This window comes from Pholis gunnellus (assembly GCF_910591455.1).
Source record: "Pholis gunnellus genome assembly, chromosome: 11".
NCBI classification, from domain to species: Eukaryota; Metazoa; Chordata; class Actinopteri; order Perciformes; family Pholidae; genus Pholis; species Pholis gunnellus.
In genome coordinates, this window is record NC_136538.1 from 5,833,536 (window position 1) to 5,860,556 (window position 27,021).

At 46.8% G+C, this 27,021-nt stretch overlaps 1 protein-coding gene across 3 annotated transcripts in view; it reads left to right on the forward strand.

Annotated features, from left to right (window-relative positions):
• inpp5a (inositol polyphosphate-5-phosphatase A) overlaps positions 1-27,021 on the forward strand; it is a 135,418-nt gene that overhangs the window by 77,057 nt on the left and 31,340 nt on the right. For all 3 annotated transcript variants that reach the window (XM_079168391.1, XM_079168390.1, XM_079168392.1), the window contains exons 6-9: positions 68-171; positions 8,082-8,134; positions 9,295-9,414; positions 18,903-18,987. In XM_079168391.1, coding sequence (XP_079024517.1) covers positions 68-171; positions 8,082-8,134; positions 9,295-9,414; positions 18,903-18,987 — 362 coding nt within the window. The remainder of the gene's footprint in view (positions 1-67; positions 172-8,081; positions 8,135-9,294; positions 9,415-18,902; positions 18,988-27,021) is intronic.

A 27,021-nucleotide genomic window follows, 5' to 3' on the forward strand; every position in this document is an offset into this window, starting at 1 on the left:
CCCCTTTTTCCTTCCTCCTCCTCTCCCCCCTCTCTCTCTCTCTCTCTCTCTCCGTCTCCACTTGAAGCCAAGAAATTCAAGAAGGTCGTGGGGAAGGAGACCTACTCGGAGACACTAGAGAGCACACCCTCCCTGGAGAAGGAGAAGTTTCCACAGGACTACTTTCCCGAGGTGGGTGACGTGACGGGGCAGCACTTGGCTGACTGATGGCGGTGTTGTCGTCCAATGGCAGCTCTCTGCCGGGACGAGGGCCGACGGAGTGAACACAGAGCTCTTTTACATCGCATGCAGGTTTAATAAAGCCGCTGAGTTGAAAAAGTCATCAATCAAGGACACAAACCGATGAATTTAGATTCATTTTCCCGCCGAAACAAGATTGCAAAAGAAATCATAGGAAACACCTGAAGCGTTGAAGCTTGTTCTGTTTTACGACTTCATAATTTAAACAACAAAAAAAAGAGATTCTTTCTCCTACTTTTTAAATAATTTTACAAAAAAAAGCCATTTCGTTTTCTATGTATCTCTTTTTTGTCCATTTTTTTTTTCCTGCTTCGAGGGAACCCATCTGACACATGGCTGATTTGAAGACAAATCAGTCACAAAAATTCAAATCGAGAACAGGGGAGGGGAGGGGGGGGGGTCCTCGCTGTGTCCCGTGGAGCAATTCCCCTGCTCACTCCGCCGTGTTCGGGTTTTCTGGTTCCGGTGTGTGTGTGTGTGTGTGTGTGAGCATAGCTGTGCTGATATAGTAATAAAGAGCACGGCCGCCCGTGTGTCATCCCCGCACTCCCCACTCATCTGTCAACCATGCTCCGCCGGTCGCCTCCGCAAATATATGCAAAACAGATGGATACGGCCCCTTCACACACTTCCCCCCGATTTCCGTCTCTTTCACACACTTGCCAGGACACCCCACCCTGAGCCGCCCTACACACACACACACACACACACAAACACAAACGCACACACAAACACACACGCACATCCAAACATCTTCAGGTTTCCCCACGTTCCCCTTCCGGAGATGATCTAAAACCAATTACACTGATTGAGGCACAAAAAGCCATTCGAATGATTGCAGCGGACGCGTTGGTTCTTTGCGTTTGTAGCGGGACGAGCGAAGAAACGCGGCAAACAAACGCGACGCGGCGTGAGAGGGATGAGGGGAGTGATGTAGAGGGAAAGGAGGTGTAGGAGGGGAGGGGAGGGGAGGGCAGATGAGAAAAAGTTTTGCCCCGGTGATTTATGCCTCTTCCCCGGGCCGGGATATGAATCTGGGATGATGCTCCGGAGAGCAGCACTCCAGATAATGTTAGCCCATTTAAAAAGAGCAGATTTGTGTAGTCTATCAGGGTCGCCGAGTATTTTTTTTTTTCTTTTTCTTCTCCTTCCCCTCCCTCTCGCCCTCCTCCGCCGCCCCTCCGTAGTGAGAAATTGGTTGTTATCATAGATCACAGATACTGCTCAAACCTCTTATGAAAGATGAATTAATTTCACTAATGCTTTAATGCAAAGCTCTCATGAGGGAGGCAGACTGGTGATAACCCCTGCCTCGTCCCCGCTTCCTCCGCCCGTGATTTATGCCCTCTTTTAGTAGATGAAACCGCCTAGATTTGCCATCCATCTGCAGCTTTGAGGAATCCTATTACACCGGGGGTGGGTGGGAGGGGGGGGGGGGGTGGTGGATCTTGGGCCGGACGGAACGCCACACACACACACACACACTCACACATAAGAGTCCCGAAACCAGTTGCTCGAGTCGTCAGCTCTCAGGTTCGGGTCTCACAGGCGGTGCGATTATTGTAACAAACGTTGAATGACAACCCCCCCAGCCGGATTATTTAACGCCATCAACAAAGACGCAGAGGGCAGATGTCGCGTTCACGTGCTCGTAAAGAGAAACAAAAAAACTAAATGTTTGAAATGCGTCCAGTACGTCACACAGAATCCTCCCAGGAAGGTTGGAGAGTGACAACAGACAGCTCAGGAGGCGTGCGTGTGTGTGTGTGTGTGTGTGTGTGTGTGTGTGTGTGTGTGTGTGTGTGTGTGTGTGTGTGTGTGTGTGTGTGTGTGTGTGTGTGTGTGTGTGTGTGTGTGTGTGTCTTCCCTTCACGCTCCCCCTCGTTAATAAAGTGTCAGTGACATCATGGTGGGAGGGCCGGGCGTATAAAAGGGGAACCAAATGTCATTTAGTGCATTGGGCGGTGGGAAGCGTGAGGGAATCATCGCAAGGTTGGTCCTACCTGCAGAGAAGGGCTGCATGTGATGCCTTCAAATTGCAAATTTTGTCATTTTACACTGATGTAAAAGTACACAGAGGCGTGATTCTTAAAGTCACAGTGAAACGGACAGTCAGGGCGGTTTTTGATTGGACCACTAAAAAGTGGGCGGGTTTAGGAAAACTCATGCTGTCGCTAAAGGTTTCAGATTGATTGATGGATGGACGGCATGATATAATCGGTTGAACTTGGCTGGTACTTCCTCACGTAAGCACACGTCATATTTAGTTTGACAGGAAGAAAAGTCGATTGGATTTTAATTCAATTTGTTTTCTTAATTTTTGGCAAAAAAACTTTGAACTAAGATGTAGATGAATTTTCTGTCAGTCATCCCATCTATTAATTATTATTGTCTATTAATAGCTGCAGTGCCAAGGGTGAAGCCTAATGTCAAGCCAGTGTGGAAATAACATTACTTAACGCTTTAGAAATATACATTCTCATTGAACCCGGACTGCCCGCCAGCTTTCAGACGCCTCTCAAACCCAACATCATAAAACAAAAATATTTGGCGAAATCCCACTTACATCCACACTTCCTGCTCGGGGCCCTCTTCTGCTCCCACGCCGGTTTGCCTCTGATTTAAGCGACAACCTCTCCGCATGCAAAACATCAGCCGCCTCCCTAATTTGGCGTTGAGTTACGGCTGTAAGTGAAGGAGGGAGAGAGACTCAGGGACATTAATTGAAATGCCGAATAAGACGGAAGTGGACGAAATCGTCGGCGCATTTCTCCTGAAAGGTCGGCGTGATGGATTCGGCAGCCTGTCGTTTCCCCGTCGTTCTGTCAATCCCCCCCCCCCCCCCCCCGGTTGGGGGCGTTAATATATTTATTTGTTTGGCTTCGGTAATACATGCCTCCAAAAGCCATTGCATCATAAGGGTTTGTCATTGCCTTATATAAATAAAGTATACGACCCAGACCTTAATGTGCCCTTGCTATTGATTGTTTTATGCAGCCGGTTGGAAGAAGAAAAAAAAAGAAAGAGAAGGGAACAGGCTGTAGATCAACATCCATATGAGTTTGTGTTTGTTGTTTGGCACCACGAAGCGTGTCCATAAAAGCATCGACTCTTCGTACCCTTTTAGCGCCCTAAGCTCTGATACGGGGCTGCGATTACTTGAAACCCCCCACCCACCCACCCACCCACCACCACCACCTCCCATCGGTTTTGATTTAAACACGCGAACGCGACGCCCTGGTGGCGTCAAGGAGATGAAGTCACTCAAAGCTGGCATCGCTTGTAAAAACGCCCGCCGCGTTTATCGCCACGCAAGACACCTGTGACACAGATGGCGGGATCCACGACAGGCGGGGGGGGGGGCTCATAAAGGAGGGGGGACGATGTGGAAATGAAAAGCTTAAGCGAAGGCTTTCCGCGCTCATTTATTTATTTTTTCGTACACTGATGGATCTGAAATCGTATTGACTTTTACGACTGAAATGTCCAATTTTAAATCTACCGTTTTTTTTCTCTCTTTCTTTCGTCTTCTCGAAGCACTCGACATTCCTGCGTCGTGGTGAGCGGGGACAGAAACGAAGGCTGCTCTCTGTACATGGTGGTGCATCTTTATCCCAACACACACACACACACACACACACACATGTTCGCGTGCTGTCCTGTCATATAAACCCTATGTGAGGCCTTCTCTTTATTCCCCCCCCCCCGGTTGATGGAATAAAGATAAATGTGACTGTCTGCTGGGGCTCAAATCAATCAGCGTTTGTGTGTATTACTTATTACTCACAGTGCATTTCTGTCACGGGGCTTTTGTGTAACCCCCCCACACACACTCCGCTGCCCTGCACTCTTCTATCAGACGCCCCCCCCCCCCTCCAAACATCACCCCGTCATAATGTTATTTATGGGGGTCGGACTTTGAGCTGAAATATAAGAAAGGTCAAAGAATCGAACGGGACAGTGTGTGTGTGTGTGTGTGTGTGTGTGTGTGTGTGTGTGTGTGTGTGTGTGTGTGTGTGTGTGTGTGTGTGTGTTGACCGTGTCACGTCTGACATTTTATCGGAGCGTAATCTTCCATTGGTCACAATTGGGGGGGTTTATTTAGTGGTTCCCAGTGAATCCGATGGTCCTTCTTCCCTCCATCACCCCATCTCGTCTATATTTTTGGTCTTATTTCCTGTCTGTCTGTGTCTTTCTCATCCCGTGTGTGTGTCTGTGTGTGTGATACACCCCCCTGGATGTGACCCGCCGTGTCGCTGCCGTTCATCACTGCCACGGGCAGGGACGCCACCGCTGACCTGCGGGAGGTCGGCCAATGTCAGCCACCGAAGCCTCGCGACCTTTTACCGTTGCCCTTTGACCCCCCCACCCCCCCGCCCCCCTCACCGACCATCTTGTCCCCCTCTCTGTGCCACCGACTCCTCACAGCCGCCAACCCCCAACGTGTGATATGATTACGTGTCATGACTGTGACAGAGCATGGCGAAAAACAGAGCATTGGCTAAAGTCATCTGTTTTTAAGAAGATGTAGGTGTGTGTGTGTGTGTGTGTGTGTGTGTGTGTGTGTGTGTGTGTGTGTGTGTGTGTGTGTGTGTGTCTCTCTCTCTCTCTCTCTCTCTCGGGGAAGGAGGGGGGAGGTGATGATGATGTCTCAGCAGGAGATTAAATGGGGCCGGACAGCATCTGTGTCATCATCCCCGCTACCCAACATCAGCTGCGGCGACCAAATCATGATGTCATCGTGTCAGCCAATAGAAAGAGAGAGAGATAGAGACACTTCTCTTCTTCTACACTTTGATTGATTGCGTGAGATAATCATCTTAACCGCACTCCCATTACAAAATAAAAGCACTTAGATCGGGTGAACGAGACGGTTCCTCCTCACTTACCGATATGTAGATGTTTGTTTCGCTCGACTCGGACGGCCGGTCTGCGTGTCTTTTACCGCACACGTGTGTGTGTGTGTGTGTGTGTGTGTGTGTGTGTGTGTGTGTGTGTGTGTGTGTGTGAGAGAGTGTGTGTGTTTATAAGCAAGCGATGAAGCAGGGGGTCAATCAGTCATACGTGGAGGAAATGGGGCAATCTGGGGCCGGGTGTCAGGGAAAGTGATGGATTTTAATGCCGCGATTGTAGTTAATGGCTCTTTAAATTAAATCGAGATTAAACGTCTCTGGCTGCAGTCAGAGCTTGTATGGGCACTGAGCAAGCCCCCCCCCCCCCCCCCCCAATCCCCAACACCAACTCTTAAATCTCATCCCTCCTCATCCTCCACACTCTTAAGACTTTATTTCCTCAACTTTACATCAACAAACGCATCCAGTACAGTGTTTTAAAAAAAAGAAGAATCTTTCTAACGTATTCTGATTTAGTTTGTTTAAAACTATTTTTTTCATCTGTTACGAATGAGTCAGTGCGACACACACGCGCCTAATTCCATTTGCTCCTTTTCAAAGTCACAATGTTGGGACAGCGAGTTATAATTGGGCCCATACATCCTGCCGAGGCCGTATGGATTAATTCAAGTATGCTAATGTAATTCAATTTGATACAGTTAATCTTGCACTAATGCAGATTGAAGGATGTGAGGTGCAATCAAATACCTCTTAGCCCTTTTAATTTGCTTCAGAGTTTCTTTTTCTTTTTTTTCTTTTTTAAATAAAATTAGTCAATTTGTAATTATGTGACCTGGCCCATAATTAGTTTATTCATCACTGCAGTTAACTCCCCATTAGGAGTATCGGAGCGAGATGGACGGGCTGAGGGAGAGAGACTTATTTATCTTTTTCAGAATGGGAACACTCGCAGCATCAATTTGTCTCCCGTTTAATAACCGGCTTCACGGTGAACCATGTGCTGTTTGAGAGAGGACTCTGGACTTGTGATTGGATAATTCACTCAAGGCTGGTGGGTTCTGATCAAACAGCTGCATGCTGGATGTCTGTTTACAGGCTGCAGCTTCTGTGTGGAAGACAATCATATGAGACATGTTGTCATGTCTAACTACCTTCTGACGTGTCAACAAAGTTTCTCTCAGCTGGATTTAAACCAATAAACAGATTTCTTTTTCTTTTCTTTTTTTACATGTAATCAATGGAGGAAAGTATCTAAATATATTTACTCAACTACTGAGTATAAGTACAGTATTGGCGTAATTTTACTTAATTAAGCGTATTTCCATTTGATGCTACTTTTTACTCCCTTCTCAAAACATTTCATAGAGAAATGCACTTTTTACTGCACTACATGCATTTGAACGCTTTAGTTATTATTTTTCAGATTCTTTTTTTTCAGACTATTGTTATTAAACCAGTGGTATTCAATAATATAATGTATTATTAATAATTTAACACTGTTCAGAGTGTTTTTGCTGTTTACTTTTATTAATTATACATGATATATATAATAATAATATAATAAGTATGTTTCACCGATAATACTTCTACTTAAGTGAGTATTTTTAGATTGTGGTATTTCTACTTTTACTACAGTAAAGCATCTTGAATATCTAATTATTTTTATGATTAATGTATGTGATCATTTATGTTCAAGTTATAGTATAAAATGTTAATTTTCTCAAATTGCTAGTTTTCGTTAAACCAACATAAATATATTTGATTTGATGACAACGTAACTCTTAAAACAAAGCAACAAATCCTCACCTGAGAACTGGAATTTTGACTATTGACCGTTTTTGACTCTAAAATGACTTCAACAATGAATCAACTATTGATTTAGACTGAGCTAAGTCACCTCCTTTACTTTGGTAAAAGTACTAAAACCAAAATGCATTCAACATTTTACTGAGCAACATACACTTAGTGTTTAAAAGTATTCACGATGCAGGATGGCCTATTTCTGAGTGTCTTTATCATTATAATAAACTGTACATTATTGGCTCAATACTATTGATGTATTAAGAAGTATTTTAATGGTGTGGCTGGTCACTGTCATTTTTTCCTGTTTTAGAGCCCGTTGGCGAGTTCAATCTAATAATTTATCATTTCATGTTTAAAGTAACTTGTAACTATCTGTCAGATACTGAGAATGTAATGGAGTACAGAGTACAATAATCCTCTCTGAAATGTATTGAAGTAGAAGTATGAAGCACTATCAAATGGACCTAATTAAATTAAGTGGCAAAGTGCCAAAAAAAGTGACCTACTTGGTAATTTACTGCTAATTTGTTAATTGTTAATAGATTATTAAAGGTACAGTGTGTAGCATTCTGGGGGACCTCTAAGACGAAACAAAGTATAATATTCACAACTATGTTTTCATTATAATCACCTGAAGCTAAGGATCGTTGTTTCCTGTAGCTTCTACATACTGAGCAGGTCCTCTTCACGGAGTCCACCATGTTTCTACGGTAGCCCAGAATGGACAAACCAAACCCTGGCTCTAGAGAGAGCCTTTAGCGTCTTTACGTGAACTGAATGCCACCGTAGTTCTCTCTGCGGCTCACGTTACCGCAGTCTTTGTAAAGGGAGGGGTGAGCAGAGGGGTTTTTAATCAGCTGCAATCTGCAACAACACCACTAGGTGTCACCAAAACCTACACACTGTCCCTTTAATCAGTCATGGTTATCCCTATCTATCCATCTGCAACCAAAAGTTCCAAAAGTTTAATTTCATTAAGACCCTCGTAATTCAATACAAGAGGGAATTTTCTGGGACAGAAAGTCAACTTGATGGTTCATGACAGTGTTGAAAAAATGTGAACTCGTGCTCCCAGATGATAGACATCGATGACTGTGAATCATTTGACATGCTAGCATTTCATTTGCCTCGCGCTGACTGATTCCCTCCTATTGTCTTGCTAAATTGAGTCTCTCCGCTCCGCAGTGCAAGTGGTCCAGAAAGGGATTCATCAGAACTCGATGGGCCCTGGCTGACTGGTGAGTCCCCCCCCACCCACCCCCCCCTCCCTGCAGCGACACATCCCACCTCATCTCTGTTCCTCCCTGAATCATTGCAGCCGCACCATTGTGATTGGAGACGTAGCCGACCGTGTCGGTCGAGCCCCCGGCTGTGCGAGGTGCGCTGGCGGTCACGGAGAGGCAGAGAGAGAGAGAGACTTACAGTACACAGCTGAACCCTCTCCGGACAGCGCACCGCGGAAGACAGCGGGGATTTGATTAGACGTAATCGAGTTAGTCAAGCAGTTGCATATGACAGACGACCAAAAACATTACATGCAATTGAACCTGTGCGGCATGAACGAAGAAAAAAAAAAAACCTGCTGGCTTCCAGTGTGAGCACAGCAAAGGGGGGGATTGGGGGTGGGGGGAGGTTGTAATCTAATAGAAGGATGACATGAGAACTAAAGAGCTGAAACGGTAGGCATTTAATAGGGGCATGACGTTTGACAAGAGCAGCAGAGAGAGAGAGAGGCTGGTGAAGAATGGGGGGTGGGGGGGTTCTGAGAAGGGGATAGACAGAGAACGCTAAAGACACGCATGTACTCATTTGTTCAGGATGTCGCCCGCAGAGTGTAAACCCCTCGAGATAAGACCAGTTCCTCCAAGCGGGCCCCCCGGCGAACGCCGCGCTAACAAAACGTGCCCAGGTTAAGAGGATCAGCAGGGAGGTGTTCGTCACCGTACATCAAGCTAAAACCATAAAGGAGAAATTGGGATAAATGATCGTGATTTCAATACTGATAACATTTTTTGCCATAATCGTGCAGCCCTAGGCCTGGCTATGATAGCTCTTACCCTGTCCCCCTTACGACGGCTGCTTTTTCAGTTTTTTTTCTGACCGTGATGAGAAATCCGATAATGTAGGTAATGATAAAATGACTTCCTCGTTACGTCTATCATTTAATATAGAGCCTCACAAACCTCTCTCTCTCGCTCTCTCTCTCTTTGAGGATCTGGAGTTTGTAAATTGATTACTGTGTTAAAAGTCTTGATGCAGTTGATGAATTAATTAAAGAATAATTTATTTACCAACCAGCGATTGATTCGTAATTGTACATTGTCCTCTTGTTTTGTGAGTGGTGCATTCACGGTGTTCTGCTTGAAGGTCTCTCAGACTTGTGCTCTTTTCATCCCAGTGCCTTTGATCTGGTCAACATCCACCTTTTCCACGATGCTTCCAACCTGGTGGCCTGGGAGAAAAGCCCGTCCGTCTACTCTGGGACCAGGCAGAAGGCGCTGGGCTACGCTCTAGACAGGTACTGTACATGCCAAACGTCTCTTTTCATTGAGATAAGAACAATGTCTGTGGGAAACAAAAATAAAGGCCGTGTGTGAGAATGGGGAAATGCAGAGAAATGTAGTAGATACTATCCACAATCCCCAGTCCTGTCTGGCATGGCAAAACCTGTATTGATATTGTAATGGAGGCTTAGAGTGAGAGCGAGCAGGAGAGGTAAGCGGAGAAGATTTCAGTGGGATTCAGTCCTAGACCAGTGGGATTACATCCGTCTGTAAAAGTGTGGGGGGGGGGTGTTACTCACTACACGGTCTGTGAACTCCCAACTCCTCTTTTATCTCCTCTTTTTCTGTCCCTCTCTCTAACTCCTCTTTTTTTTTTCCTTTTTTTAATCCTACATTTATCTTGGGTTTTTGTCCCACACTACCTACCGGCAGGCAAAGGGATGCAAGTATTTGTTAATTGGGACACGCATCGAACCAACAGAATATCTAAAGTGATCATTTTTGGTGACCCTTACGGCACCTTTTTGCCGAGCGCCACCTTCAGGTCAAAATGTCCCCTTGAAGAAAGATTTGTTACACAAGAAGTATCTCGAAACGGGTTTGATTTACGCCGGATAATATCGGCCCCCAAAGGATGAATCCTGATTTCAGCGCCATGACATTTACTGAGCACATTCATGCTCCCCAGAGGAGGCACCCTTTCTTTCTTTCTTCAAATTTGGCACAAAAGTCCACTTACACTCGAGGTCGAACTGACAAGAATTTGGTGGTCATAGGTCCCAACATGTTTTTGTCCATAACTCAATAATTCATATGCTAATTGGTTCCTTAATTATGATAATTTCACATAAATAATAGCATTATAATAATAATAATAACACAAATGTTACATTATATATAAATTACATTACCGTTATACAATTACTTTACGGGTTGACGGAGGCATACGACCGCGAAGCAATAATCATATATTCAATAAGATCAGCTGGCAATACACAGAAGATGAACCATAAATATTTTGGTCCACTGCTCTTGTTGCACCGCCATCAGGCCAACATTTCCAATTCTATATAAAACGTATCTTCATCATCACATTCGTGCTCCCAAGAGGATCATCCCTTATAATACATTCAGCATTTTAATTGTGCTGGCGAAGGCTCTAGGAGTCGCGGTCGTAATGGTCGAGATGTCTTCACCCTGCGCCGAGTAGAGCCTGCCGCTGTACAAACAGGCCGGGCCCTCCGTTCTTAGGCCACGCTAATGTGATTTATGGGACATCCATTTGCGGCGGAGCAGGATGAGAGAGTGCGCGGTGCGACCCCTGCTCCCCACCTGGCCACGCTAACACAGAATAAGAGCCCAGCAGCAGGTGACCTCCCATTCAAACGGCATCAGAATGCGCGACACGGCTCCCCGACGCCTCCACTTTGAATAACTACATGCATATATGGGTGGCATACATTACCGCCGGGGCCCTCTTGACGCCCATGAATTACGAGGCACTTTTTTTAAGTATTCTCCACGAGGGTCATATTTTACCTGTGCTCCATTCTTGATTTGATGCAAGAATGGTCCGCTTTTAATGGACAGGGAAGCTGGGGCGTTTAAAGAATATGGCAGCTTTTGCTGTTTTATTACGCTGTAGCTTACCTGGATTTACTGGCATAATGAAGTTTGAAAAGGACCTCTGTTGTTGCTTACATTTAAGTGATTTTCCCTGTATTTCCTTCGCTTTCATCATGCCTTTTCAGTTGATTTATTTCCCCCTTCCCTTGTAAATACACCTAAATAGGCGAGTCTCCGCGGTTGAGCTGGGTGGCTGAGGGGGATTGAATAGAAATTGTGTTGGCTGACTGGCAGTTTCCACGCTCCCTCTTTCTAAATCCCCTTGTGTCGTGAATGGTAACCTTGTTGTTACTTCTGGGCCATATCATTTAAAGGTTCTTTTTTTTGACAGGGGTGGGGATGAGGGGTAAGTGGTGCAAGGCACGGTGGTGGTGGTGGTGGTGGTGGTGGGGGGGGGGGGGTTGTTATATATCCCGGCTCCCCCTGGTATTCCAGGGGTGGGATAGTGGTGGCATCGCGCCTCAGTCGCTCACTTTGTGGGGGGATGGGGGGGGGGGGGGGGGGGACCGTCGGGCGCAGATCCGGGGCACCGGAGTGAGAAAAAGCTGGCGGCGCAGAGGGAAGGGAGGAGGAGCACAAAGGGTGCTCGGGCTCTGTAAAGGGCAGTGAATAATGGGCCGGTCCTTTCACAGAGGCTGCTAACCTTTTGGCAGCCACCAGCAAACTCCATTCTCCTCCGCCGATCTGGGAGGACAATGTGCCCGGGCCCGGGCTTTGAATGAAGCGCTACCACCAACAGTGTTCCCATTCAGCGGCTGGTTGGGAACCATCTTTTTGGCCATTGTCCTAACTCTGACTCCTACCCCCAGAAAGCCGAAGCAGGAAAAGGGGACAGGGGGGAATATCTAAAGCCTAACTAACCCCCCTCCCTTGCCTCCTTCCCTCTTCTCTCCGCTGCTCTCTCCCTCCTCTCTGAGCTCTAATCTCTCATCGCGGGATGGGAGAAGGAGAGGCGAGGTGAGGAGGGGGCTGCCGAACGCACCGCCAGCTGAGTTCCAGCCGCCGCAGGAGGCTGCTCGCACGGCAGTGCCGGGGACACGGCTCTGCTGCTGCTGCTGCTGCTGCTGCTGCAGGAGGCAGGGAATCAAACCTGAGCCTCCACCTTATCTGAGGCCCAGGCCTAATAATGCAGCTTACGGCCCATTGAGAAGACATCTGATAAGCCTTTTTCCCCTCTGTGGCCCTTTTAACTGCTAAACGGTGTTTATCTCCAAAGTGCTTCAAGGCCTCGGGGGAACAATGCCGAGAAGGAACAGCGTTTAGCCGACCAGGCCCCCCTCGCCATTGAGTCACATCAAAAAAGCACTGCTCTGTGGCCCACGTTGATGTGTGGGCCCCACTTCCATGAGAGCGAGAGCAAAGCTCTGCTTGAAACGCATCCCCTGCTTGTTTTCCTGCCCTTTGAAAAACCGCTCACATGAGCCCGGGGCTGCGTCGGCCATTATTTCTCTTGTTGACTCAGCTACGCCTTGATGTGCAGAATCATTGTTTTATAATTATGACACGGGTTCATAGTTTTTGGTGTGCACACAATGTGGAAGAAAATACGTTTTTTGTTTTATGTTTTTAAGAATAATTCAGTTGGATGTCAATAAATTTAAGGAATAATGTTTATAAAGGGGGGAAAAAATCAGCTTTTTGAGGAGCTGAAGTTCTGAAAGTGATGCCTCTCCAGAGGATGGAAGACTCGGCTGCTAAATGATACCATGAGATAAAATCAACAGGTTGTTTTTCTTCTCTTCCTTTTAAAAAAGAAAAAAAGAAAAAGCCTTTTGTGGGTTGGAGTTTGTTTCTTTTTTCCACCCTCCTATTCAGAGCGGCTGGTCCGGTTCAGGGGAGAACAGTTTTACATTACAACTGTGAAATCCTGGTATAAAGGCGTCCTTTGTGGCGCGCCATTATTTTCACACAAATATAGTCCATTGTCACAGTGCTGAAGTTAATTTGATCAACATTGGGGACATTTAACTGTTTTGTCCGCTGAAAGGAACTTGTTTCATGCTCATTTTCGGGGCATTGAAAAGCAATGATTGGCAGAAAAATAATGTTGCCGTTAACAATTCAAAGCAATTAGTTTCCCATGGGGAGGCAGTGGGCCGCACTGGCCACCACACAGCGACGCTTTGTCATTTTATGGACGGTCATCAGTCAACTGTCAGAGCGTCTCAAAGAGCCCTCCAATCTAAATGTTTCCCTTTAGGCTTTTCCCAGAACAACAGGCTGAAAGAGCAGAGAAAGGCCGGCTAGTTTCCAGCCTATAGACATGTTGAGCTGCAAGAGGGAGGACTGGATAATCACAGGGAGATCCTCCAGAGAGCCAGAATGAATTTATTAAAGGGAGTGGTTTGTGTGTGTGTGCGCGCCCATGTCGTATGTGTCCATTTCAAATGTTTTACTTTAACATACAGCGGCTGAATTCAAATTGCATTGTTTAACAAGGTTACTGTTTTGTGTGTGTGTGTGTGTGTGTGTGTGTGTGTGTGTGTGTGTGTGTGTGTGTGTGTGTGTGTGTGTGTGTGTGTGTGTGTGTGTGTGTGTGTGTGTGTGTGTGTGTGTGTGTGTGTGTGTGTGTGTGGTGTCACTGTGTGACTCTGAACTGCCTTCTCACCCTGGGAGGCCTGCAGGAGCAGAGGTTAATCTTCCCCAGTGTCTCTCTGCTCAGAGTGGACCTGTTTATTTCTCTCACACACACACACACACACACACACACACACACACACACACACACACACACATACACACACCGTGCTCCAGCAGTCACTCTTTTTTAATAGATCGACATGAGCCATTCGGAGATTTGTCGGGTATCACTTTGCCACATTTTACGACCATGCAGAGAAACCAAAAGTGACCTGAAACCCCAATGCAAGTAAAATGACCTGAATATCTAATATTGCGTATACATTACTGAGCCTCGATTTGTATATATTAGTGTTTCTGCAATGCCAGAATTTCTCTTTTCAAATGAAATCTGCAGTAACACAGCACCACGGTACACAACTAAAGCAATCAGGCAGATTGTCTCCCTAGAGTATGTGGACAGATTTTCGGCTATTATTGTCTTTACATGCATTTTAGCAGCCAGTACAGACACGACCAATTGTTTCTATTGCGTCCATGTTCCCAAGTACTGTATGACAGTGTCAGTACAGTTTGCACAGAAACACTACCTAACCCTACTTGGTGCAATGAGACACTATTCCTTTTGATATTTCAGTGTGCTGCGTTGAGGCAAAATATACACTGGAATAATCCAGATGTTAGTGTTTGGCTAGATTTTGGCACAGTGCAGAACCCTGTTGATGTTGCATCTTAGTGGTGCGCATTCCGCAACAAATTTGCAAGTAATCAAATTCCCTAAAAGCCGATTGACACACAGTGAAATTGGGGCTTTTGGGGCCCGAGGGTGTCGTTGGCTTTGCCCGGCTGGTAATCCATTTCGGAGCGCAGGTGGTCTGACATCTCTCGGTGGCCGTTACAGAAGGTTTTCCCATAAGTCGGCTCTACTCGGTGTCTTCCCCATCTCGAGTTTGCGTCGCCGTCGACTCGAGCTGACTTATTCGTTAACCTCTGCGTGACCGCGCCGAACATCCTTGTACCCCCCTCTCCTCGGCGCCCAATCTTCCCTGCACGGTGTTCTTGGCCTGGGTGGGTGTCGCCGAGGAGCCTGGGTGCCCACAGGGGGACGAGGGGAAGGCTGTCCTGCCGTGTCAAAGGTCCCGTCACGGCCCACCCCTGGCCCATTCAGAGAGACGTCACCCAGCACATTCGTCACAATGTTAACAGTCTCCCAAATTCTCAACATTTGCCTACAATGGTCGACCGCGCTCGGCCCCGAGCCATTGTGTGCAAAGTGGAATCCGAACGGCCAACTTATGGTAAGTCATCTTGTCAATATGATCATGACACGGCCCCCCCGTTGCACCCTCATAATCTCATTCAGACTGTCTATTATGGCTCAGTTTGGCTGTCAATCATGGTGTAATCTGGCTCGGAGTCGCTGAGGGATTGAGGCTGGTGTGAGGGGGGAAAAAGATTTACAAGCCGTCGATAAGTGCAATCAAGTACATGAGTGTTATCTGTGAGACCGATCTCTGGTGCAAGAGCAATTTCAGAGTCTGGACAGGTGTGTGTTGTTTTCTTGTTTTTTGTAACGGCATGCATTTGCGTGTTTACGGAAAAAAGTCAAATCTGGAAACGGAGAATGCGCCGCGTTTTGCTTTGTGCTGGTGGTTTAAGGAGCCTGGGAGCAGAGTCGGGGGCCGTGTTATAAATTAGCGTCTGACCCCTGTCTTTTGTGCGGCCCCCCGAAGGAAGGCTCGGCGAAGTCCCCAGCCCAAACCTCAGTGGGAACGGCGCTTGTGAAGAGCCTCTTTCAGGGGTGTCACTGCGCGATGAATTGGCCCAGAGAAGCATGTTTATAGACTGTGTAAAGGAGTGCGTCTTTGTGGGAGAATGTCACCGACACTGTTACAGTTTGCCTGAATGAACTGCGATGACGAGGCTAATGGGGGCCCCCGCCGGGGGTGAGGGTCAGCGAAGGAAGGGGGAGTGGGGGGTGGGGGTTTGGCCCCCCCAAGCTCTGGGACCCCCCACCCTCAAGCTCCTTTCACGCCCAGTAGCTGTAGCTAATGTCGCAATTCTTCGCCCGTCCGTTCGCCCCCCACCGCCCCTCCGTGCTCCACAAAGGCCAAGAAAAAAAGTCAACTTTCGCACCAGCGGGTCACCACGAGTGCTTTAGGAAATGATCGTGTAAACAGAGTGTTACCTTCTGACCTGTGGCTGATACCTTGGAGCAGCAGACAAAAACAGCCGGGCTGCGGGTATTAGACATGGCTGTTAGCGGGATAAAGCTGCAGGACACAGAGGAGGAAGACATCCAGCCTCTCTGAGGAAACACAAACTCTTCCTCCGCCTCACTTTTCACCCACTCTCTTCTTCTTCCTCAGCAGCGGATGTGGTAAATTCTCTATTAGCACAAGGAGCGCAGGAGTTCCCACGCCTATAACAACCGGTTTGATGCCCGTGCTCAGCCTTTTTACTGCCCACCATTCGAGCCAGCGGGACACGCTGACCACTAACCCTGTTTGAATAGAGCTGGGTCTCTTAGCACCAGGATGTAAGGTCACTAATGACATCAGTCCCAGTTTACTGTCAGCGTGTGATTACTAGTACAGTTTAATGGAGCATTTAGCTCAGAATCGTGTCCGTAGTGATGTGGATTCCTGGTCACACACCTACAAAGACCGACTTCTTAAGTCTGTTACAGCAAGCTTTTAAGAAACCACAACGCTGTTCCTCATTCATTTTGCCAAGAATAGTTGACCTGAGGCCATATTCTGAGTCGGCGGCAACCTCCGGTTCTAAAAAGTGAAGCTAATGCGGAAGTGTCTTAAACTTGCATTCTTTCTAATGGCCATCGGGGGGCGACTCCTCTGGTTGCAAAAAGAAGTCTGATTGTATAGAAGTTTATGAGAAAATGACTCTACTTCTCACTTGATTTATTACCTCAGTAAACATTGTAAACGTGAGTTTAAGGTCTCAATCTCTAGTTTGAAGTCTTCTTCAATACAGCAATGGAAATATTTAAACAGGGTATGCTTCAGGGCGGGGCTGCATTATGCCTGTATTATATTGACAGGTCACTGCCAGACTCGTATACAGTGTGTCTACCACCGCGTCATGCCTCCACAGTCCAAATATGGTTATTTCCCTTCACTGGTTGCAAAAAACCAAGATGGCGATGACCAAAAAACATGATGGCAACATCCAGAATGCCAAACTCGAGGTATCAAAACCGCAGTCCCCAAACCAATTGGTAACGTCATGATGACCAAGTCCACTTGTTGTATACAGTCTTTATATAACAACGAGTGTGAGTAGAGCTGGAACGACGAGTCAGTAAATTGATATTTTAATATTTTAAAGACCAAACCATTCATCATTCACTTCAGAAAGGAATCTCAAGTTGTAGCCCAAATTCTAACCACAATTAAGAAAGATCCATACGACTCAAAGAACGGATAAAGATGTTAGATCTCATTCTGAAGTCCTCATCCACTCCCGCACAAAGTGCAGGAAAGAATGGAGCAGATGTCCATCATAAAGATGGAACAGTCTGGATGGACATTAATAATTGCATCAATCACGACCATGAAACATTTCAGTTGTTATTTTTGGAGATGGAACTGTAAATCCTTCCGGTGACCCCTCTCGGAGACAGACGAGTTTCTGTTTAATGTAATGGGATGTCAGAGTTGCATACTCTCTATTTAATATAATAGCTGCGCTCCCCCGCCTCTTCACTCCAGTCACCTTCGCCTCCCTGCTGTTCCCTCTCTCTGGTGAGAAGAAGCCGCCGTGCTTTACGACGACCAGACCAGACCAGACCCACCGCTAAGGAGAGGCTTCCGCTCTCTTTACGGCCCCATAAATATATTGTTATCTGGGCACTGGGCGAGATTTATCCGCGCGGTTGGTGGAGATAGCGAGCCGAGCATCCTGAATCATTAATTACACAAGAGGCCCGCGCCGCGTCCACCTTACAGTTCCCCGTCTCTGCTCCGCAGGAGAGCCACTTGTAAGTGGCTGACGAGGCAGCATAGGAGTTAATTATATATAATTGTCATGGGCCACTTCCAAATCTGTTGCCCCAGCGCCACCATCCCAGAATAAGAAAAAAAATATATTAAAAAACGCACCTAAGCCATGACAGAGATGATCTAAACTCTATGAATCCTTTACTTTACTTTCAGGTTTAGAAAGAAAATTAAAAAAAGCAATGCATGCAGTACATTAACAACATTTGCAAGACAAGAGACGATAAAATGGGCCGAATGAAAATACATCAAGAGAGCACAATCCAGAGTTTAGGTTAGCTCTAGGGCAGCGTTCTCCTTTAAGCTCTACAAGCCTGTTTGTGGCCCAGCTAGACATCCACACAGTCCGTTAACGTTCCCTTCTCGCTGAGGCAGCTGGGTAGAATATCTCCCGGGGTTGGGGCCGGTTCGCTCTCTCCTTTGATCGACTTCGCAAAGTGAATTTCCTTTGCCATCAAAGGAAATTCTCAGAGTGTTTTGATTTGATTGTGGTGTCAGCTGAGAGTGAACGGTGTGTTCACTTGAGTCTCTGAGCTGCTTCAGTCTGTCAGGAAACTGCAAACGTGTAAAACATACTGTATCTCTAGATCTGCACAACAGGGTTTCCTGAAGGCAAATACTTGTTGTTTTAAGTAGATATATAATTGTTTCTTCCATTTTTTTTTTCCCCTGTTGAAGTTTTTATTTTTGTACTTTTTTTATAATCTGGATTAAAGGTTGAAGGTCTCACTCAGGTTGTATGCTGTTCAGATTGTAAAACCTGTTGAAGCAAAATGTGATATTGGGCTATGTTAATAAAATTGACTTTACAGTAATATTAAGAAATCAAAGTGAAGACGTCTGTTGTTTCAATTTCAGTCAGAATTTAGATTTTTTGTTTTGTTTTCAGTGTTACAAGCAGTTTACACACCTACACATCCTCCTCACATACCAACCTAGAAATCCTCATCAGAGGCCTCCCTGTGCACGTCAGACCTCGTTCTCTATCGGCCCCCCCTTCCTTACCTCCCCCCCCCCCCCCCCCTGCCCCCTGCATACTCTGAGGGAACATGGAACAATAGATGTTGTCAGACCACAAAGGTGAACATCTTCCACTCCAAGTGTCCGGACCAGCAGGTGGTGCTGTGGCCCTCGTGAACTAAATACCCTGAGGTGTGGGGAGCCATCGGATGGAAAGACTTTTGACGACTAGCGGCATGTGTTCAGTCAAAGATGGTGGTCGTCAGGCTGTTGAAAACATTCCTCGCTGACGAGTGTCTTGTCGTGTTTTATTCCAGGATCACGGACCAGCGGCACGAGAAGCTGCCATATTTCGTCTTTGGGGACTTTAACTTCAGGCTGGACTCGAAGCAGGTCATTGAGGTGAGTGTTTTGTGGTGTGATGGAAGGTAGATGTATGCTGATGCACTGTAACACATGTGGTCAACCTGTGTCAAACTCGGAGCAATACAAAGTTTGTGTGCATTAGAGAGACACTGCCGTGCAGTAAAAGTGGTTTTTAGGAGCCCACTGTCCCTTTAGAGTTATGACTCATTAAACGCCTCACTGTCGCTGGCCCAGCTGTGTTTGCCAACTGAGCCTCCAAGTGCATTGTTATGTTACGGTGCCATTCACTGCTCCTTTCTCTCTCCCTTCCTCTCCTGCTCCCTCCCCTCTTTCTTCCTCCTCCTCCCCTCCTTTCCTTGGTGCAAATGAGGCTGGTGAGAGCCAAAGGTATAGCGTGGTCATTCAGCATGGCGGGGCAGGGGGGGGGGGGGGGGGGGTGGCATAACAAGTCATAAAGGCCCTACAGACATTGGCGTCCCGTGATAACAGAGTGGGAGAGCCACTTGTTGGCCGGTCGTCTCTCCGGCACAATGGCCCCTGGAGTCGGCGGGCCTGTTCGAGGTGTGGGCTTTGTTCGGCTCAACCATTCAGATGAGGATGGAAGAGGAGGGAATGACTTAGGAGGGACTTTCACTCTGTGTGGCACGGGAGAAGAAGCCTTCTGTAGTTCGGCCCCCCGGCCACTAGGGGGGCGGTAAGCCACCGTCTGCTGAATGGGATGAGCGACCCGACGGGGGCCTTGATTGACGGCCTCAAAGTTTGTGCAGCAGATTTGATTTTGGGACGCGTAATTGGGTCGCATTACTGTAACCGGCTGATCATGTGAGCCTGCGTTGCTTCGGAGCTAATGAATCCACAACAGCAGATGTGCAAACACGGGAGGTTATTCAGGAGTCAGCTCTGGCAATTAGATGTCACCTGGCCCTCGTTGAGGTCGCCACGGTGATTCTAAAGCAGAGATGGGCCGTTTTATGTCTGGTCAGCACTGCTCTGTTAAAAGAGATGGTGTTCTACACGTCCAATCCCTTAAAGGGACAGTTCACCGCGAAAACAGAACTACGTATTTGTCCTCTTACCTGTAACGTCAGTCTACATTGACAGGAACTATGGTTGAAATAAAATAGTTCCGACAAGAAACCGGTTGAGCACAACAAGCTGAGTGCCGTTATGGTGCTATTATATTGGAGAGACGCTTAGAGGGAAGAGGAAGAATTTGTATATTTTGATATTTGGGGTGAACAGTCTCTTTTTGTAAACTGACAGGAAAGCATCCAATCAAACCGAGTCAGATGAGATGATTCTCACCGTGTGCTGCTGATCTAGATAGCTCGGTGGGAGGTAAGCACTCACCCTCTCCGTGTCTCTGCCGCTCTGAAATGCTGTTTGAGTGCGGCAGGGGGTCGCGACCCCTTTTCCAGGGATGTGTTAGGCTTGCATCGCTGTGTGTCCATCTCTGCCCCTCCCTCCCTCCCTCCCCCCCCTCCTCTCTCCCCTCCACACGGCTCCTTTCTTATGCACCTTGGTCCCCATTCACATCCAGAGCGAATACACACACACAAACCAATTTGTTAGGCCAACTGAATCTGATTGATTCAGTCCATTTTAAAGGGGTGCGACAGCAATGCAGGGGGCCTTTTAGACTTCCCCACAGGAAGTTAGAGCTGGGGCTTAAACCACAGACACACACACACACACACACACACACACACACACACACACACACACACACACACCTAGACATTTCCCCTCCAGCCTAATGAGGGTCCCTCAAACCTGCCGGTTTTTAACTGGGACAATGGCGTAGGCCTATGATGTCATCATAATGTAAACCGGTCCTGCGTTGTGGTCAACCTGGTTCTGATTTAACCGGGACCTTTTGCGATAAAGAGCTGTGATGTCACCAATAAACAAACGGGTCGCAACCTTGGCACAGAATGTAACTCAGTCGGGAGGCCGTTTCAAGCCCTTTTAATGACAATTAATGTCAACAGGACAATTAGCGCACAGCCACCGAAGTGCTTAACCGTAGATGGGCCTGTGGCGGATCGATCGTCCATACTTATCCGAAGATTGATTCAGACACGGAGCTCGTTTCCCGCCGTCTGGGAGTCTCTCTCTCTCTTTTTTTTTTCCATTGCTTTTCTCACTATTCTCTCTCCACTTTCGATCGATGGGGAAGGGCCCCCAAAAAAAAGCGTTGCAGATGAATAGGCACTTTTACCTCGTTAAGTGGACGATATAATCGCACATTTAAACTTGTTTTTGATTTGTCGAACACCAGGGGCAACCCCTCGAGCACCCTCGGGGTTCGTCAGGCCCCACTTTGGGAGTCACTGGGTCAGAAAATGCTCCAGGACATTTCTCTACAGCTGCACGCTACACCACTCCTCTTCTTCTCCGGCTCTGGTCCATTGTGAGGGACTAGACTGTGGACAACCGCTAGCCACTCCCCCCCGTCACCCATCCCGCCTTGTGGGTGGGTTGGATGGGACAGGGGGTATTTTGGGATGTATCCATGTGTGTACAGAGAAGGAGGTGGGTTTGGAAAAAAAAAAGGAGGGGGTGGGGTGGTTTGTTATTGTCACAGGGCAAATTCCAGGTGGCAAATTCCTGGCATGCTTGTGCGGCAGGATCAGTAACCAAAGGCCCGCGGACCCCCCCTTCCCGCCCGGTCCGGGCAACCCCATTAATTGTGTCCGACAGAGGGAATTGGTTTCAATTGACCCCCATTCAGCGGGGCCTTTGACTGGCAGACAAAGGACACAGCCACGTGGAGACTAATGCTAGGGCTGAGCAGCCTGGAGGTGGTCCAGTCCCCTCTCCTCTCCCATGGGTGTGATCGGGCCGCGGCTTGATCACGCTTTGCATCGGTGCTGATAAAACAGGAAAGCGCAGAGGAATGGCTTTTTGAAGGTTTTGTCTTTGCCGGCGGTTTCTTTGAACCCCTTCATGGAGCACTCGTGTTCAAGCCAGTAGGGACTTCAGAGACACGACAGGTGAATAGAGTAGAGAGTATAACCGACAGGTGACACCATGAAACTTCCCAAGTTGATTACGTACATTAAGACGATTCTTTTTTTGTATTACAAGTTGTTTGAAATTGTACGTTTAAATATGCAAATGAGGCATATCTTATCAAATGAGTTAATTTGCATACTTTTCCCAGAACATAATTCTGAACATTGGATAAAGCCAGGTTCATAGTTCTTGTTTCATTTTGTTGACATATTAGACTCAATGGTTTTTAGCCATAAAAAAAACAATTTTCTTCATGATTTAGGAATAAAATGTTGTATAAATCAGGCGATGATTGATTTATGGACAAACCCCTCTGTGGTAACCTCCAGAATATAAATAGGGATGAAAATGGAACGTTTGCTGAATGTAAGTGCTGCTGAAGTGATTTATAAATAATGTATAGAAAACAGCCTTAAAGATATGTATTGTAAAATTACATACATTTTTCAGACGATGCAGGTGAATAGGGTTATAAATACTGAATGTATGTCACCATTCAACCTCCCAAGTTCATTACTTATACTAAGACAATCGTTTTTTCTATTACAAGTTTTCTGAAGTGTTATGTTTAAATATGCAAACGAGGCCGTATCTAATGGTAACCTGTGGTGATTTTAGGAGAATTCTATTGACACAAAAAGTATTCGAGGAAAGACCTAAATGTGGATTAATCGGATGTTTTCTTTCCGCTACTCTGAAAGAAGATGAAAATGAACCAGTGCATGAAACATATACAGAGCTTCTGCTGATAGTGTTTTCCCTTAATGGACTAAAGATGCGTCCCAGACCTGATGCAGTTTTCAAGGAGGGCCCAAATGAGGAGGGGGGGGGGGTGTTATTATAATAAAGATGGAAGCAGGCAGTGAGCACTACGCGATTGATGTGGGATGAAATTTTAAGAGGTTGATATTATTGATCTCAACCATGCGTGTAAATCCATTTCCCTCCAATAAACCGTATGCCTCAATTAAGATGAATACTTTTCATCATACTCTTGATCTCTCTCTCCTCACCCGGTCTCTCCCTAGCTCTCCCCCCTCCCCCCTCACGCTCCTCTTCCGATCTGTTTCTTTGTAAACACTGAACAGGAATTAGCGTTGACAATTAGTCATTTATTAACATTTCAATACACTTTTAGTTCCCACTGCCTCCATTCTTTTTACAAAGGCATTTAATAAGCCTCGTTTCCAGTTCACGCCTCAGTGTGGACTCTAACCAGGGTGATGGTTCAGACCGATTTACAGCAGACGACATTGTTGCAGGTGTAAGTGAATCACAGGGGGGGGGCATGCAGGAGTAGAATCACAAACCTGTTGGAACAGGCCATTTAGTCACTGCCCCTATGTACAGTTTCATGCTTGTGGTAACAATAAGGTTACAATAGTAACGCTGTCAACCCCGAACAGCCCAGCTCAGTCATGAGTTGACCCTTTCACACCTACGGCAAACACAGCTTTTCCTTGGCGCTTCAATCAGAGGGTGGTATAAGGTGTACAGTGGCGCGAGTGTGTGTGTGTGTGTTCCCTCGAGGTGGCCGGCGGCCGTGAATCAGCCGCGTCGATGACAGGCTCAGGGCTCCGTGCCTGGACTCCCAGTATATTTAAAATCCCTCCTAATTAAACTTAATAGAATGTAAATTTAATATCTGCAGAGATTGTGTGCCGCTGGCCCCGGCCCGCTCCAATTTAAGGATTGATAGAGGCCAGAGGGAAGGTTAATTGCTGACTTGATCTACTGTCCCCGTGACATGGTGTGGGGCTGTTTTAATTGGGGCTGATCCGCTGCTACACGGACAGATTTCATTAGGCTAGCTGCCCCCCCACCTCCCCCTCTGTCTCTCTCTCTCTCCCCCCCTCTCTCCCTCTCTCTCTCTCTCTCTCTCTCTCTGAATGGAGACCGGTTTGGACCAGCGCCCCCCGCCTGCGTCTGCAGGAAGTGCAGGGGGGGGCGGTACCAGGCATCAATCTTCCTTCCTTTTGTCCCGTGTCCTTTCTCTCGCTTGAGCAGCATGAAATTAAAGGTGGGGCCCCCGGACTGGCCCCGCTCCTAATGAATGCTGTAAAATGCTCCGTAATGACAGGCCAGCGTGATGGATCAGTCATGTTTCACATGATGGAATTATAAACTGAGCTGCTTTATTTTTGGAAGACGAGATGTGAATCTTCTATATTGACAATATCGTGTCTTTTTGTGTGTTTATTGCATATATGTGCCAGGTTTAATACATGTGAATCTGCGAGGTTTGCTTTGCTGTTTTTATTACATTTATGATCTTCTGTTTATAGATGCAACATTTACATTTTGGAAGAAACATCATTGGCTTGATCCGATGTGAAAGAACCAAAGAAAGGCTAAAGTGAATATCTGCTTTACTTTTTTTATTAATAATCTAATAGATGCCACAGTTTAAGTAATGGAAGCAAACTCTTTATGTTGTGTATGTCACCTGCGGTGTTTGTGCTGCCGAACATGAGTTCATTACATTAGCTGATGGCCGCTGTAGTCCTGGCTGCTGAACCCAGTCCGGGTAAATATAATAATTTGCTCCAGTAAAGGGTAAACAATTTCCCCCTTTTTTTAGCTTGACTTTGACTAGCATGTGTGTATCTGGCAAAGCTATAAATCAAAAGGTGGCCAGCGTAATTAAGTGTACACTACATTAGTCAGGCTAATTAATTTTGGGGGCCATCCATCCATTAACCAGCGGGCCAGCACTGATTGGGCCTCTGTTCTCCCCCTGACACCGGGGACCGCAGCCCTCCTCGGCTGCCCTCAGTTGCCCAGATACACTCGTGCATTTACACCCAGAGCCACAGATGTAGATGCGCGCACACACACACACACACACACACACACACACACACACACACGCACCGTCCCTCATGTACTCAAGCAGATTTTGACTAGAAGGAGAAGCTTATTGCTATAAGTGTGGCATAATTCTTCAGGACAATGTTTATACACTGTTCTCTTCTTCCTCTTTCCTTAATTTGTGAAATATGTAGAGCTGTTCTGATATCGGATGCTCCTCCGATACAGCCTGAAATGCTGTGGTTAAACACACATTACTCATTTCATCATACACGTAGTTTTTCCCTGATAATGCTACTTTGTCGACAACAAATCGGTGTTGAACTCGACAGGAGGAGAACTGGTCATCCGTAGCTGTTAGCAGCCGGTGGGCAGCACAGTCCTGCTCGGTTAATTAACGGAGCTAACGGCTAACGTTAGCGGAGGTTGCGTTGAGTTACATATTGATGCGTTCAAGCTCTAGTCAATAATAATTAGTATTGGGCAAAAGGCAAATTACAGCGTTATCATGATGTGCTCAAATGTAATCTTGTAAATTCTAGTTCTGGAACTAAGAATAATCCGAGTACCGATCCGACCGTTATCGGACAAGTTCAGATATCGGAATCGGTATCGTGAAAGGAAAAAAGCAAATGGCATCAGAACACCTCTGAACAAATATTGAGTTTCAGCAGGGCTCAAGTTCCTGAGAGGAGGCATTGCACTGATTTATTGCCAGGACAAATTGTATTGACAAATCCTTTACATGGCTTGTTGTAGCCCACTAAATCAATACACTTCTCTAAGACAACCCACCTGACACTGTCTCAATTGTCCTGACGCAGTAAACCCCCCCCCCCCCCCCCCCCATTCACACACACACACACCCCCCGTTTATGGCCACACAGGTGAAGGGCTGTAATGGAGATGTTTCCTTACAATACAATAAAGGCATATTATCTGCCTAGAAGAGTCCAATCTATCACAATGAGGGCCCATTATATCACAGATAACCCATGTGGATATAGAGGGAGACTATTCCCTCCAGACAACAGCGCCTGTTCTCTCTCTCTCTCTCTCTCTCTCTCTCTCTCTCTCTCTCTCTCTCTCTCTCTCTCTCTCTCCCCCTCTCCTCTCTGTTTGCCTTCAATGCTAATGAATGCAGCGCTGAAGACAGGGAGGGGAGAAAAAAAAAAGAAAGAGTTCAGCTATGAGGGCGTAACTTGAGCGATTCAGCTTTGATGGGAGCGCTGTCCATATAATTAAAAACGCTGGCAAATGAAGAACAAGCAGTGGCTTCTGTCGGTCCTGCTCATTAACAACAGGCCGTTTGAGCCCGGCGCCAGCCATGCTATTGCCATTGTGTTCTCGGAGTGGGGGTGTTGGGTGGGTGGGGGGGGGCTGTGACTGGCAGCTGGGAACACCATGCCGACGGTGGGATGGCGCGACGAGCCAAAGCCAAGGATGAGCGCAGAGCCTGGCACTGTCAGGGCACGGGGAGGGCGCGTTGCCTCGCGGGGCCCCTGAGGTTGGCCCCGGGTCAGGGACGTAACCTGAGTTACCCCGCAATCGTTCGCCGCCCTCCCCTCCCCCCCTGGAGCTGATGTTCAATGCCCCACTGGTGCGCTGTCTCCCCTTCTCCCAGAATAGTGTTACAGTTGAGGGACAGTGGAGGAAACTGTTTGATCCACTCAAGAAAGACGTCTCAGCTCTGATGTGAATGCATAGGAGAGGAATAAACAGAGGTTTCTTCCATGCTTGTATACAAGTGCTGTCATAGTTTGTCCGTCCGGTCCATTATCTTGAACTCAAAACATCAGACAATTACTTCAAATTTGGCACCAACGTCCCAAAAGGATACATCTTTGAAGCGATGGCATTTTGGACGGACATGACCGTTTGGCAGAGGCTAATCCGTTCTAGTGGATTGTTGGTAGTGAGGGTTCTGCTCGATTTATAATAATATAAAAGTACTTGCACACAATTTAGTAGCTCAAAATGCTCCTAAACACAAACATTTTCCCCCCAAAACCCCCGTCTCTCTTCTCTCTTCCGTCCCGTCTGTCCAGCTATTCTCCTCGTTATTCTGAAATGTCTCATTGCGCTCCGCAGCATATCTGAGCCCGTTAGGGCCTCAACTAATAATCATCTTCATGATTAATTATCCTGCTATTATTTTCTCAATCAAACAATTAAACGTTTGCTCTATAAAATGGAAAAATGTCCATCACCATTTCACAAAGGTCACCATTTTTTAATTGC